This window comes from Bos indicus, chromosome 22 (genome assembly GCF_029378745.1).
Source record: "Bos indicus isolate NIAB-ARS_2022 breed Sahiwal x Tharparkar chromosome 22, NIAB-ARS_B.indTharparkar_mat_pri_1.0, whole genome shotgun sequence".
NCBI lineage: Eukaryota > Metazoa > Chordata > Mammalia > Artiodactyla > Bovidae > Bos > Bos indicus.
Window position 1 is genome coordinate 18,705,519 of NC_091781.1, and position 16,633 is coordinate 18,722,151.

The 16,633-nt window shown below is 40.2% G+C and overlaps 1 protein-coding gene across 6 annotated transcripts in view; it reads right to left on the reverse strand.

Annotated features, from left to right (window-relative positions):
• GRM7 (glutamate metabotropic receptor 7) overlaps positions 1-16,633 on the reverse strand; it is a 935,735-nt gene that overhangs the window by 182,108 nt on the left and 736,994 nt on the right. For all 6 annotated transcript variants that reach the window (XR_011562970.1, XM_070776295.1, XM_070776293.1 and 3 more), the window contains exon 8: positions 11,798-12,733. Coding sequence is in view for 5 of the 6 variants with exons in the window: in XM_070776295.1 (XP_070632396.1) it covers positions 11,798-12,733 (936 nt within the window). In the remaining variant the exon portion in view is untranslated. The remainder of the gene's footprint in view (positions 1-11,797; positions 12,734-16,633) is intronic.

Below are 16,633 nucleotides of genomic sequence, written 5' to 3' on the forward strand. Positions count from 1 at the left end.
TCTAGCATGTAGATACTCTTCAAAATAAACTCTTACTAATGCCCGAAATATGTATCAGCTACCATTGGGCTTCCCTGGTGGCTCAGTTGGTAAAGAATACGTCTGCAATGGAGGAAGCCCAGGTTTGATCCCTATGTCAGGAAGATCCCCTGGAGAAGGGAATTGCAACCCACTCCAGTACTTTGGCCACCTCACGCGAAGAGTTGACTTATTGGAAAAGACTCTGATGCTGGGAGGGATTGGGGGCAAGAGGAGAAGGGGACGACAAGGGATGAGATGGCTGGATGTTATCACTGACTCAATGGATGTGAGTCTCAGTGAACTCCAGGAGTTGGTGATGGACAGGGAGGCCTGGTGTGCTGCGATTCAAGGGGTCGCAAAGAGTCGGACACGACTGAGCGACTGATCGGATCGGATCTGATCTGATCAGTATTTTTACCTGGAAAATTTCATGGATAGGGGAGCATGGCAGGCTACAGTCCATGGGGTTGCAAAGAGTCAGACACAACTAAAGTGACTGAGTGTGGCACAAGGCAGGTGCCATAAATGGGATGAAGATCAAATATGTATTTCATTTTATAAATCACCATATGACAACTATCATGCAAACCACTACTTACAAGCCATGAGTAATCGCTCTAAAATATAAATCCAACAAGGTCACACCTCTGTCCTAAAAATCACTGAAGCACACCTCCCTCTTCCCCAGAAAACAAGGTCAAGTGTATAGGATCCTTTAAGATTTCAGCTCTACCCACCTCTCCTGAGTTAACTCTTGATTTCCCTCTAATCCACACAACAGCCTATACTTACAGTTTCCCCAAATACATGACTATTTTACCTAGGTTCACCCTCCTGCCTTGACTTAAAGAGAGATTTTTGCTACGGGGAGCCAAGCATGGGAGCACACAGTTGTTCTTTATTGAGTACTTATCATAGAGTGTTGAAGTGCTCTCTATACTCTTATTCATATAATTCTAGTTTTACTTCCAATGCAATTTCTAGTGTCAGCACTGGTAAAAAAGGCCAATAGGTCTACAGGCCAATATCACTGATGAACATAGATGCAAAAATCCTTAACAAAATTCTAGCAAACAGAATCCAACAACACATTAAAAAGATCATACATCACGACCAAGTAGGCTTTATCCCAGGGATGCAAAGATTCTTCAATATCCACAAATCAATCAATGTAATACACCACATTAACAAATTGAAAAATAAAAGCCATATGATTATCTCAATAGATGCAGAGAAAGCCTTTGACAAAATTCAACATTCATTTATAATAAAAACCCTCTAGAAAGCAGGAATAGAAGGAACATACCTCAACATAATAAAAGCTATATATGACAAACCCACAGCAAACATTATCCTCAATGGTGAAAAATTGAAAGCATTTCCCCTAAAGTCAGGAACAAGACAAGGGTGCCCACTCTCACCACTACTATTCAACATAGTTTTGGAAGTTTTGGCCACAGCAATCAGAGCAGAAAAAGAAATAAAAGGAATCCAAATTGGAAAAGAAAAAGTAAAACTCTCACTGTTTGCAAATGACATGATCGTCTACATAGAAAACCCTAAATACGCCACCAGAAAATTTACTAGAGCTAATCAATGAATATAGTAAACTTGCAGGATATAAAATCAACACACAGAAATCCCTTGCATTCCTATACACTAATAATGAGAAAATAGAAAGAGAAATTAAGGAAACAACTCCATTCACCACTGCAATGAAAAAAATAAAATACTTAGGAATATATCTACCTAAAGAAACAAAAGACCTATATATAAAAAACTATAAAACACTGGTGAAAGAAATCAAGAGGACACTAATAGATGGAGAAATATACCATGTTCATGGATCGGAAGAATCAATATAGTGAAAATGAGTATAGTACCCAAAGCAATTTATAGATTCAATGCAATCCCTATCAAGCTACCAATGGTATTTTTCACAGAACTAGAACAAATAATTTCACAATTTGTATGGAAATACAAAAAACCTCGAATAGCCAAAGCAATCTTGAGAAAGAAGAATGGAACTGGAGGAAGCAACCTGCCTGACTTCAGGCTCTACTACAAAGCCACAGTCATCAAGACAGTATGGTACTGGCACAAAGACAGAAATATAGATCAATGGAACAAAATAGAAAGCCCAGAGATAAATCCACGCACCTATGGACACCTTATCTTTGACAAAGGAGGTAAGAATATACAATGGAGAAAAGACAATCTCTTTAACAAGTGGTGCTGGGAAAACTGGTTAACCACTTGTAAAAGAATGAAACCAGAACACTTTCTAAACCATACACAAAAATAAACTCAAAATGGATTAAAGATCTAAATGTAAGACCAGAAACTATAAAACTCCTAGAGGAGAACATAGGCAAAACACTCTCCGACATACATCACCGCAGGATCCTCTATGACCCACCTCCCAGAATATTGGAAATAAAAGCAAAAATAAACAAGTGGGACCTAATTACACTTAAAAGCTTCTGCACAACAAAGGAAACTCTAAGCAAGGTGAAAAGACAGCCTTCAGAATGGGAGAAAATAATAGCAAATGAAGCAACTGATAAAGAACTAATCTCAAAAATATACAAGCAACTCCTACAGCTCAATTCCTGAAAAATAAATGACCCAATCAAATAATGGGCCAAAGAACTAAACAGACATTTCTCCAAAGAAGACATACAGATGGCTAACAAACACATGAAAAGATGCTCAACATCACTCATTATCAGAGAAATGCAAATCAAACCCACAATGTGGTACCACTTCACGCCAGTCAGAATGGCTGCAATCCAAAAGTCTACAAGCAATAAATGCTGGGGAGGGTGTGGAGAAAAGGGAACCCTCTTACATTGTTGGTGGGAATGCAAACTAGTACAGCCACTATGGAGAACAGTGTGGAGATTCCTTAAAAAACTGGAAATAGAACTGCCATACGACCCAGCAATCCCATTGCTGGGCATACACACCGACGAAACAAGAATTGAAAGAGACACATGGTATGGGGAGGGAGGAGGGAGGAGGGAGGAGGGTTCAGGATGGGGAACACATGTATACCTGTGGCAGATTCATTTTGATATTTGGCAAAACGAATACAATATTGTAGTTTAAAAATGAAATAAAATTAAAAAAAAAAAAGAAAGAGACACATGTACCCTAATGTTCATTGCAGCACCGTTTATAATAGCCAGGACATGGAAGCAACCTAGATGTCCATCAGCAGATGAATGGATAAGAAAGCTGTGGTACATATACACAATGGAGTATTACTCAGCCATTGAAAAGAGTACATTTGAATCAGTTCTAATGAGGTGGATGAAACTGGAGCCTATTATACAGAGTGAAGTAAGCCAGAAAGAAAAACACCAATACAGTATAATAACACATATATATGGAATTTAGAAAGATGATAATGATAACCCTGTATGCGAGACAGCAAAAGAGATACAGATGTATAGAATGGTCTTTTGGAATCTGTGGGAGAGGGCAAGGGTGGGATGATTTGGGAGAATGGCATTGAAACATGTATATTATCATATGTGAAATGAATTGCCAGTCCAGGTTCAATGCATGATACAGGATGCTCAGGGCTGGTGCACTGGGATGACCCAGAGGGATGGGATGGGGAGGGAGGTGGAAGGGGGATTCAGGGTGGGGAACACATGTACACCCGTAGCGGATTCATGTTGATGTATGGCAAAAACCACTTCAATATTGTAAAGTAATTAGCCTCCAATTAAAATAAATCAATTTATATTAAAAGAAAAAAAAAGAAAAAAAAACTACTATTACATTTGGAGATAAAGAAGGAAAAGGAGAGGCAGAAAAGGGTTTCTGTGCAAAGCAATTTTTAAAGGCTTTATTGATATATAAGGACAGCAAGGAGATCAAACCAGTCATTCCTACAGGAAATCAGTCCTGAATATCCACTGGAAGGACTGATGCTGAAGCTGAAGCTCCAATACTTGGACCACCTGATGCAAAGAACTGACTCATTGGAAAAGACCCTGATGCTGGGAAAGATTGAAGGTGGAAGGAGAAGGGGAGAACAGAGGATGAGATGGTTGGAAGGCATCACTTACTAAATGGACATGAGTTTGAGCAAGCTCCAGGAGTTGGTGAAGAACAGGGAAGCCTGGAGTGCTACAGTCCACAGGGCTGCAAAGAGTCGGACATGACTGAGCCAGTTAACAATGAACTGTTGCATAATAAACTGCACACATTTGAAGGATACAATTTTATGAACTTTCACACACACACACACACTAAACCATCACCATAATCAAGAGAGGAATACATACATCACCCTCCAAGCTTCCTCCTGCTTCTGGTAATTCTTCAGTATCATCTTCACCTGCAGCCCACAACTGATCTGTTATTACTATAGATTCACTTGTATATTAAAAAGAAGTTGATATAAATGGGATCATGAATATGCATTCTCTTTTTAGTCTGCCTTCTTTCACTTGGAATAATTATTTCAGATTTGTACATGGTGCTGGATGTATCAACTGCCCAATGCTTTTTACTGAAGAGTAGTATTCTATCTTATAGAGTGTAATTTGCTTATCAATTCACCTCCTGATGTTTACTTGGATTGTCTTCAATTTTGAACAATAAAAAATAAATCTACAAAAACATTCACTTGCACACCCTTGTGTACTTATTCATTCATGCCTCATGGGTGAAGACAGGAGAAAAGGCTAGGAGTATGGTTGGTGCATGCTTTCCATTTTAAGAACCCGCCAAACTGTTTTCCAAAGTGATTATCCTATTGTTGACACTCCCACCAGCAGAGTATGAGAGTTCCTGCCCCACAGCCTCACTAGTATCTGGTCTCTTCAGCCTTTTGAATGTTTTGCTCATTTGGTCTTAAACAAACCTCGGAGCAGAAATAATTATACCCATTGTGCAGATGATAAACCCTAGGATCAGAAAGGTTAAATGACACACCTCCAGGTGTGTGATGATTAGATTCAGAGACCCACAGGAGGATTGAGTAGGGAGGAATGGTCTTTCAGGACCAGAGGGCAACTGGGACCTGAAAGAAACCCTAATGGGACCAGTATTATGATCTACAGTACGGGGACCTCAGGCCCCCAAGTCTGGATTTGGCAATCCTCTGACTGCTCATGAGTAGACCATGCTTCGTTGGGATTTCCAACGAAAAAGAGTAGGAAGAGTTGCTTTGAGAAGAGTTGTGCTTTGAGAAGAGTTCCCCGTTACACTCTCTCATATTACTTCATAATGATGAGTGGTCTGTGACACTTTTAGACTTGCCTAAGAACAGAGATTTGTCTGATTCTCCTTATCCTAGTTATAACAGTGAGGCCTTGGTCTCTGTTACCAAGTATTTCAGTGGCTGAGGTCTCAAAATGAAAGACTTCTAATGGGGAAACTGGGCTCCAGGGAGCATACTGTGGGGAGGAGCAGATTCAAGACTCTTGCTGAGTCATCTTTTTAGCAGAGATGTTTTTCTTGAGTAAAACAAGGTTTGGACACTGTGTTCAAACCTTTAACGATTGGGGCCTTTGTTTTAATGTACTAAGTTATTTCTTTATTAGTTCTAGCTCAGTTCAGTTTTACGCAGGATCTTGGGTTTTACCTGTCAAATGACCTTTTCTGGTTAAAGGAAAGGACGAAGATGGTGAAGGCACCAACTGTCCTAGCTTTCTGCTCTTGAAATTAGCTGATGCATCATGAAGGGAGACAAGAGGACTGTCCTATCTCATGCTGTTGGTACTATCAGATGTGCAAACAGCCGGCTTCAGAGGACTGTTAGGAGAGAAGCTCAGCTACCACCAAGGTCACAGTAGGAAGCAGAGAAGAGATGGTTTCACAGGCTTTTGATAAAGATTTGAATGGACAAGACTAAAGGGCAGAAGTAACATCTCTACCATGAATATCCATGCCCATCACAGTGTGGGTGGATGAAGAGAGGGCCTCAGCATTGTCTGTTGCCTAGGATAGTTCCCTCCACTATCTTTGGATGTGAGGTGAAGTTCTTAGTGAGCATTTCAGAAGGGAAAATAATAACTTTTATTTTAAAATGTGTGTGTGTGGGTGGGGGAGTGTACTCATACATATAGAGGTAGAGCCATCAGGCTGTTGACAATGATTGTCTCTAGAGGGCTGGATGGTAAGAGCCCTTTGTTTCCTTACTTAGTTACTATTTGAAAAGACTAAAAGTGGGCAATGTTATTTGCAAAAACCTACATACACAAAAAAGTCCATATCTCTTATTTCAACAATAAAGCAGAATAACACAAAAAGAAAGATAAAGTAAAGCCTATTTACATATTCTTTTAACGTTCAAACCATTCAAAACAGCTTTTAGACCTGCTGTCTTTTCTAGTCCCTCAGGCTTCCTTCAAGCCAATGCCATCTTTTTATCCATGTATGACAATAGCTACTTAACTAGTCACCTAGTCGCCTCACCTTGGTTCATCCTCCAGTACTATTGCTGGGATTCACTTTCCAAGATATCCTATGCTGACATTCCTCCCACACTTGGAAACTTTTGATGGATCTCCATAGCTCTAAGGACAAGGTCCAAACACAGCCCTTCACAGTTTGGATTTGTTAATCTTCCACTTCATCATTATCTGTTTCAGAGTTTAGGCCCCCAAAACCGGAGAAGAAGGTGAGGGTTGCATCACAGGGAACAAGTGTTAGTCACTCAGTCATTCATGTCTGACTCTTTGCAACTCAATGGACTGTAGCCCACCAGGCTCCTCTGTCCATGGAATTCTCCAGGCAAGAATACCAGAGTGGGTTGCTATTCCCTTCTTCAGGGGATTTTCCAGAGTCAGGGATCAAATGCAGGTCTCTTGTATTGCAGGCAGATTTTTTACCATCTGAGCCACCGGGGAAGCCCCACATCACAGGGAAGACCATGCCTAAGTCAACATATGCATAAGGGAGTATTTCATCCTAAGAAAGAACACTGGGAGTTTCAGTTTACACGCTATAGTATTTAAAATTCACTTGGCCCACCCAAAAGATGTGATTCTTGCCAAAAGCTTGATATGAGAAGGAAACATGGTGTTCACATTGTGTCAAACTTTGCCCATATGATGAGGTTTTAATTAAATTTTATTATTACACCCTCTCAGGTTTGCAAAGTCAAAATATCCTAAATGCAGTCTTAATTCCTCACTCCACAGACCATATGTTTAAAGCAGCTTCCTTTTATTTATTCACACTGGATATAATTTCTTACTGGATTGTCTTAGCACTTCCTCTGCTTGTTAACTTCTGGTTCTTTATTGCATTTTTCCTGACACTTAACTGGAGGTCCCTTTCTCTGTGTGTCCATCTTGTACTTTTTGTGTGACAACTATAGTTTATCCTACACTAGTTGATGTTTTTTAGAGGCCTGTGTGGACCACTAGCTTCCCGTTCCCATCCTACAAGGATGGTGTCATCTTTACATCTGCATCAGAGACCTTCACAGAGCACTAGGGACATACTAGGTATTTCATAATAGTTCTTTCAATTGCTGGAAAACCAGAAGAAATTTTTAATCAATTCAAATAGCGTTGAAGCATAAAGTAATATATTACTTTCCAAGAGAACTAGGTCTTTTCCTTCCTGCATGGCACTAGGCAATTAAAAAAAAAAAGAGATGTATGATCAGAGACAAAAGGAAGACTAATTAAAGCACATCCCATTTCCCTGACTATTCTTTGCCTTTAATCAGATTAATCTTAATGAAAACTGTTCAATGTCTTTAGCACAGTAACAACAAACAGCTCGATGGGAAGAGGTATCGGCAGTCATTCATTGGAACCCAACACTAAGTCAGAAATAGCATATGGATGTCAAGTTCCTTCTAGTTCAGATGCATTGGTAGTGGTTGCCTAAACACTGTAACGATAAGGGTTTTAAGACCACTCCAGGGTTTCAGGGGAAGCATGCCATGATTGATTAGTGATGTCTGCCTTGGGCATGGATTAGGGGATGATTACCTCCCTGCCTAATATTTCTGATCCTGGGCTGGTCTTGCTTTTTGTTCAGATTCTGGGGTGTTATCTGCTATCACTGAAAAATCAGAAGGTCTGGTGTGTAGTCCTAGTCCTTCAGGAAATACTCCTGGGGAACACATCTCCCTGCCTGCTCTCTTGTTGTCTCTGGTTCAGAGCCAGTGCCTTGGGCCTAGCTTTTAAGAGCTCCAGTCCAAACTATGACGCTGATGCTTTACTCAGACCTTCTGACTCTATACTTTGTCTCTGACCATGGATAGTATCTTTCTGACCTTTTGGTTCTTTGATGGATCCCTCATTTCTTTGGCATGATAATTAATTTATTCCAAAAGGTGCTTAAATTAGAAATCAGGACATATTTAGATAGTGTCTTTGTTCAGTTCAGTTCAGTCACTCAGTCCTGTCTGACTCTTTGCAACCCCATGAACCGCAGCACGCCAGGCCTCCCTTTCTATCACCAGAGCTTACCCAAACCCATGTCCATTGAGTCAGTGATGCCATCCAACCATCTCATCCTCTGTCGTCCCCTTCTCCTCCTGCCCTCAATCTTTCCCAGCATCAGGGTCTTTTCAAATGAGTCAGTTCTTCGCATCAGGTGGCCAAAGTATTGGAGTTTCAGCTTCACCATCAGTACTTCCAGTGAACACCCAGGACTTATTTCCTTTAGGATGGACTAATTGGATCTCCTTGCAATCCAAGGGACTCTCTTATTGCCTTTGTAGAGCCAATGGGTACAAAACTTGTCTTCTTGACCATGTGTAAGAAACGAAATATTGGCTTACCTAGAAAGTTCTCCAGACAACTGGCTAAAAACCCCAGATAAACACACCATCTATAGGGTTTCCCAGATTTGGGCAGGGTAACCTGTATCCGTCCCTGGGTGCACACACAAGTTTTTGTAAAGATATGCCCACAAGCCATGCCTGTTTTCCGTGAATCTGTGAGACTGCTCTCACAGATTGTGCCAGTGTGCAACAACAGGATATCAGAGCACTTCTCTAGACAAGCTAGCTCTTGCTGTGCTATTGTTCTACCATTTACAGTGTTTCCTTGAATCATTTCAGACACATAAATTTAATCCTTAGATAAGGAAACGTTGTTTTATGGCTAGAGTTTCCCTCTTCCATCCCTGGCCATGTCACAAGATCCTCATTCTAGACGTCACAAGGTTAGCAAGGAAAAGAGAAGACAGTGGTCATATTCTGTGCCCTCCTTAACAAAAGCAAAAATCAAATTCATGAGGGTTGATGTTTTGCAAGACAATACTTCTCATATTGTGCTAATGTACGTACTCGTACTTTATGCTGTGCTAATGAACTCAACTGATGAGAAGTTTCACAAAGATATCGTTAATCAAAACAAATTCAATTTCCTGAAAGAGTAAACAGTTATTACTGAGCTCATTGCTTAATCTGCCTTTTTTTGTGTGTCTTATAACAATGGAATTCTTCCATTTGAAATACTTCAACTCTTAAATCTAAACAAAAATGGAAGGACTGTGATTTTGTATGTTTTAGGTTGGCAATAATGCCTTCAGTGTGATATCTTTTTGCATTTTGCAATTTGCTGCCTTCCACAACTCAAATTTCATGGTTTCATTTACAGAAGAAAAATATTTTTAATTGATCGCTCATGCTTCTCTAGCCATATGCCTACCACAAAGGCATGCACATTTTCATACAAAATTCACTGTTTCCATTTGGCAATTGAGTACCTTTAACTGTGTGAATCGACAATGTAAAACATCATAATCCATTGAGAATACACTAATAGAAATATATGCCTTCTAAACCCTGGTGTACAAAGCATATTGCTTAAAGACAGCTTAATTATTCCTGTAATCCTGTTCTCCCAATGCAGTGTCTTCTAGAACACTTAGAATCAGTGAATTCAAATCCTGAAAACTTTTATACTTCTCAAGTTTTTAAGTGGGTAAATTATATCCCTGATGTTAACTGACAAGATTAAAAATCATGACCAGAAATAATAAATGAAATGGTAGAGCCTATATTGCCAAATATTCATTAAAACAAGGCTCATCTATAGAACAATTGCAATGATACCTGCCTTTCACATTTCTCAAGCATAAATTTCCAAGAAAAAGATTTCATGTTTTTAACCTGTTGCATGGGTAATACTTATCACGTCCATAGACTTTGATGCTGCACATCATTCCCCATGAACATGTCCATGGTTATCAACTTACTGGCATACACTGCATTTCACTACTCCAACTGGCATGGCACTATTCCTCTGGCCCAAGGATAGATAAAGTAATGAAATGATATTCAATTGATTTCACAGTACACATGTGTTATGAATTTGAAACACATTTCTGACACATACTATGCTCCTTGAGCATATATTTTAGAAGAACTTACTCTAAGGACTTCCTTTTATGACTCAAACCATAATCTGGAACCATCACAGTCCTTGGTTTTAGAATACTATGTGGTTTCATTTTCATTTTAAAGACAGCCCCAACTTCTAGCTGCTGAATCAAACCATTTAGGGGAAAGACATATTTTCAGTTGGAAAACTAGCCAAAGTCCACTAATCCCTTCTATGATTATACAGAGAACAGAAGTAACAATGTAAGCAGTCAGATTCAACTAATTTGAGAAGCAAGGATATGTAAATTTGTAGCCATTTCGACTTCAGTCCTTGTTTTCCCCATTTAGGGCACTAAGTCCTTCAATGTTTAACAGACTTCTCCAAAGTAGCATGGAATCAGGCTCCACATTTGATGTGCTGACCTCTCATCAAGCTACACTTGCACTCTCTCTCTAGAGCATCCAGTGAGGGCTTAGTCCCAGTTCTGGTTTCAGCCGTACCAGCCAATCAGAGCCAACTTCAGTGAGGAACGGACAAGACAGTTCATTAAGATCAACCTGTTAGGACTGCCCAATTTACATATACCCACAACCATACACGGGTAAGCACAGAACTCAGATATATATAAATCACGTTCAGAATCAACACTGTAGCACTGCATGATTTGCCCACATTCACATCTCCAGATAGACACACACTGATTGCATTAAGATTCAACATATTACAACTGCTAAACTTACCGACTCGTATAAAACATGTAACTATATGATGTGAGCATGTATACTGAACATACCTTGGACCAACATAGTAAAGCCCAATCATTTTGAAAACTTTGAACTTTTGTGACTGAATATAGCTAATCCAGCTACATTAACTCCATCATTTGAAACAATTAATATACATCCAGCTGTTAGGAGCCTAGAGTAGAATCAACATCAAAGTTCTCCTATATCCACCAATTTAGAGATCCATGTAGATATACATGTTGTATAGCTCACATACATGACCTAATCCACAAGGAGTGCCTACACAGCTGCTACGAAGAAAGAGAGCTGGCATCGATCACCCTCATCCTTAGGAATAATGGACTATGCCCTCCTCTCTTATCCTGAGGAAATAGGTATGAAAGAAGAGGGAGTGGGTAATGAATGAATACGAAGGCTTAGTTGAGACAGATTATTTTATGCTGGATAATCTCTTGCTACACTGAATCACTCTAATAAGTTAACCTGAAAAGGCTTACCTTTGGTTGGTTTCCAGTGGAATGAATGTAGCTCAGCTCAACGCAGGTTTTAGACTTCTGCAGCATCCATCTGTACTAATTTAGGATTTGCCTAGGCTTGGGAATATCATTCTACATTCTAAAACCTCTCGCTCTATACATTCAATCTGGTTTCAATATTTACAAAAAGAAACACGTCTTTGAAACGTGTGGTGTGGTGTGCGTTTTCACTTACCTTTTCTGCTGATTGAGCGGTGCCAAAAAAAATTGGAATGAAGGCAAGCCAAACTATACATGTCGTGTACATGGTGAATCCGATGGGCTTGGCTTCATTAAAGTTCTCTGGGACACCCCGAGTCTTGATGGCATACACAGTGCACGTGACCATCAGAAGGATGCTATATCCCAAGGAGCAGATGATCTGTAGGTCCGTAATGTCACACTTGAGAACCCCCCGGGCCTGCTCGGGGTTCATCGTCTTATGTTCATCATAGTCTATGATGATATTAGGTGGGTCAACACCGAACCATATGAAAACGCCGAGAAGTTGAACTGATATTAAACTGGAAGTGATCGCCAGCTGTGACGTTGGGCTTATGAGTCTGGGGGCTGTCACTGATTTCTTGCCCTGTTCAAATATGCGGTAAATCCGATTGGTTTTGGTCAAGAGGGCTGCGTAACTAATGCACATACCCAAGCCCAAGAAAACTCTCCGGAAAGAACACACTGCCACGTCGGGTTTGGCTATCATCAGGAAGGTGATGATGTAGCAGAGAAAGATGCCCGTCAACAGAACGTAGCTCAGTTCCCGCCCAGACGCCCGAACGATGGGAGTGTCATTGTAGCGGATGAAAGTGGCCATGACGAATATGGTGGCGATGATTCCCAACATGGCAAGAAAGACGGGGATGACAGCCCAAGGCGAGTGCCATTCCAGTTTGATGATGGGGATATCCTGGCAGCCAGTTCGGTTTTCATTGGGCCGCTGGTCGTAGGGGCAATGCTGGCACGTCATCTCATCAAACTGGTATTGGTAGCCGTCACAGGGCTCACAGGTCCAGCAGCAAGGAGTTCCCTTCTGTGTCTTCTTTCTTTGCCCAGGCTTGCAGGGCATCGTACACACAGAGGCGGGGATCTCCCGGACTCCTTTACCCCACTGCATGTCCTCTATCTGTAGCAAGAAATAAGAGGGTGAAACAGGTAGGTTAGTTAAGAGGAAAAAACAAACAGTAATTACAGCAACATGTGAGACCTGGTGAGGTAAACTAACTAACCCCAGCTGGTAGAAGCTACAACCAAGATTCGACCCACACCATTCACTGCAGCATCCTTATTCTTCCCGACCCAGGGATCGAACCTGGGTCTCTCGCATTGCAGGCAGACGCTTTACCATCTGAGCCACCAGGGAAATCCTCCTAACTACTACAGAGTGTGCCGAACATGCCTGATTATAAGAATCCCTGGGGTAGCTTTCAGAAGTACAAATTTCCTGTTCCCACCTAGAACCCCAAAATAAGAATATCCTGAAAAGGAGCCTTTGGAGCTTTATTTTCAGCAAGTACTCAGAAGATTCTTAAAATTAGTCAGTGATTACTGACACGCTCTCTACTGCCGTCTCCTGGACAAGAAGTGCAAATGTCCCAAGTTAAGTTAAAAATCTTTAATATGAAATGCTACACTCATTTCCCTTATTAGATGCTTTAAAAAAAAAAAAAGTGTTTTTCAGTTCTTTTGGAAGATATGTCAGAGCTGGCCACTTTTTCTAAAATTCTGTAAGCATCACTGCCATTTCATTGAGAAGTTTCGAACTGAATGAACCTATTCTATTTCTCACAGAGGAATGATAAGGTTCATTATCAAAAGTTTTAATTGTAGCTCTGGAAGCATTTGATAAGAAAATAATACAGTCTGGAAACCTCTAAAGATTAGCCATGTACCTATTTGAAGATGAAATTTAAACTGAAACACTATATCCTAGAGGAAGATGAAAGTATGCTTACTTAATTAGAATACTGGCTTTCTGGAGGGGAATTCATAATTAAAAGTCTTCTGAGAAGTAAAGGCATTAGATACAAATAAGAGCTTTATCGCTGGGATGACATCTCATCTTTTCCAGCACAGCATCTATTATTTTTATTTTCCTGATATCAGTCCTCTGAATTTCATCCCCACCACGTGCTTCCTGCGAGATATTGGGAGGTTCTTTGACAATTACCTGGAGGGGTTTTTACAACCCAGTATGCTGAGCCTGCTGCACTCAATATGCCAGCAAATTTGGAAAACTCAGCAGTGGCCACAGGACTGGAAAAGGTCAGTTTTCATTCCGATCCCAAAGAAAAGGCAATGCCAAAGAATGCTCAAACTACTGCACAATTGCGCTCATCTCACATGCTTGCAAAGTAATGCTCAAAATTCTCCAAGCCAGGCTTCAGCAAATTGTAAACCGTGAACTTCCTGATGTTCAAGCTGGTTTTAGAAAAGGCAGAGGAACCAGAGATCAAATTGCCAACATCCGCTAGATCATGGAAAAAGCAAGAGAGTTCCAGAAAAACATCTATTTCTGCTTTACTGGCTATGCCAAAGCCCTTGACTGTGTGGATCACAATAAACTGTGGAAAATTCTGAAAGAGATGGGAATACCAGACCGCCTGACCTGCCTCTTGAGAAACCTGTATGCAGGTCAGGAAGCAACAGTTAGAACTGGACATGGAACAACAGACTGGTTCCAAATAGGAAAATGAGTCCGTCAAGGCTGTATATTGTCACCCTGCTTATTTAACTTCTATGCAGAGTACATCATGAGAAACACGGGACTGGACGAAACACAAACTGGAATCAAGATTGCCAGGAGAAATATCAATAACCTCAGATATGCAGATGACACCACCCTTATGGCAGAAAGCAAAGAAGAACTAAAGAGCCTCTTGATGAAAGTGAAAGAGGAGAGTGAAAAAGTTGGCTTAAAGCTCAACATTCAGAAAATGAAGATCATGGCATCTGGCCCCATTACTTCATGGGAAATAGATGGGGAAATAGTGGAAACAGTGTCAGACTTTATTTTGGGGGGCTCTAAAATCACTGCAGATGGTGACTGCAGCCATGAAATTAAAAGACGCTTACTCCTTGGAAGGAAAGTTATGACTAACCTAGATAGCATATTCAAAAGCAGAGACATTACTTTGCCAACAAAGGTCTGTCCAGTCAAGGCTATGGTTTTTCCAGTGGTCATGTATGGATGTGAGAGTTGGACTGTGAAGAAAGCTGAGTGTCGAAGAATTGATGCTTTTGAACTGTGGTGTTGGAGAAGACTCTTGAGAGTCCCTTGGACTGCAAGAAGATCCAACCAGTCCATTCTAAAGGAGATCAGTCCTGGGTGTTCTTTGGAAGGACTGATGCTAAAGCTGAAACTCCAGTACTTTGGCCACCTCATGCAAAGATTGACTCATTGGAAAAGACTCTGAGGCTGGGAGGGATTGGGGGCAGGAGGAGAAGGGGACGACAGAGGATGAGATGGCTGGATGGCATCACTGAGAGTTTGGGTGAATTCTAGGAGTTGGTGATGGACAGGAAGACCTGGTGTGCTGCAATTCATGAGGTCACAAAAAGTTGGACACAACTGAGTGACTGAACTGAACTGATGCTGAGCCCCACTCTCAGATTTTCTGATTCACTGGGACTAGGAGGGGACTGGAGAGTATGTATTTCTAACAAAATCTCAGATGGTTTATCTAGAGATTCTCTATCCATCACACCTTGTAAACACTGACATGTTCCAACCTCCCAGTCACAGAGACTGCATCAGGAATGGGGTCATTATGGCATGATGCAGAATTTAACTTTGTTACTTTTACAGAGATTACATAGGACAAAAATCTTTGCTTTTGCTGGACTTGCAGTTTCCAGGATATATGGATGTGGTGTACATGGCTACAAGAAGAAAGGCATTTGTCAGAGAAGGAAGCCAATGTAAAGGAAAGCAGAGCAGAGAGTTGAAGAGGACTCTCTATCCATGAGCTTGCTTAGGCTCCTGGATATAGCTGTGCCTGAAGCAGGTTTTCCATACATTGTGTAATTATGTGAGCCAGGAAATTCTGTTATGCTTAAATACTTTAAATTGCATTTATATTACTTATCACCAAACGTCCTGACTCCAGGAGTTGGTGAGGGACAGGGAAGCCTGGCATGCTGCCATCCATGGGGTCACAAAGAGTTGGATGTGACTGAACTGAAGGGTCTTGAAGAATATACCAAATAATAACTTCAGTATCTGTAATCTGCAAAAAAGATTCACTTAAAAGAGAAAAATACAGAATAAATTCCAATGAAAAAATTTGGCTGATAATCCCCATATCTAGTTAATTAAATTTTTATGATATTGAACTAAAATATAGATTAGAAAGATACTGGAAAGTCTGAGACTTTTTTTAAAAATGCCTACTTTTAAGAGATAAGGTAGGGGTTACTAATTTATTGCACAGTGAAATTCCATTGCTGTGTTAAAACAGGATGCAGTGTATAGCAGGGTGTGATATTTCCATCAAAACTTGAATGAGAACTACATTTAACATCCAAATCAAATGTAGTTAACTCTAGAAAAAAAGAATGGTTCAAAGATTAAACTTTATAAAATATAACCTTCTAGTGGTTGAATTTAAACTTTAATCAGAGACCCAAGAATCTTCGGATGACTTCTATGAACTCATTTGCATGAACACAAAGCCCAAGTCAGCATTAATAAATCTAACTAAATTTAAAACGTAATCATTTCTTTCTCAACATCATCATTTTTGAGCCAGTAAGTCACTGGCAGCTGTCCCAAAATCATAAAATTAAGGAAATAATTTGTAATAAGAGAGAATGAGACATGCATTAACTTTATAAATGTCCAATTTCAAGAAGTGGGAGCCTAAAAAAATTGCTATTATTAATACAAATGTTTCCAAATGTCAAAGTAAAAGGCCCTACTCATGATCAGTAAGAAATATTAACAACAACAACAAAAAACTTACAAATAAATTTCATTAGCTAAGCTTGAGATGGCCTGATTCCAACATGAGTGGAAACTAAAATG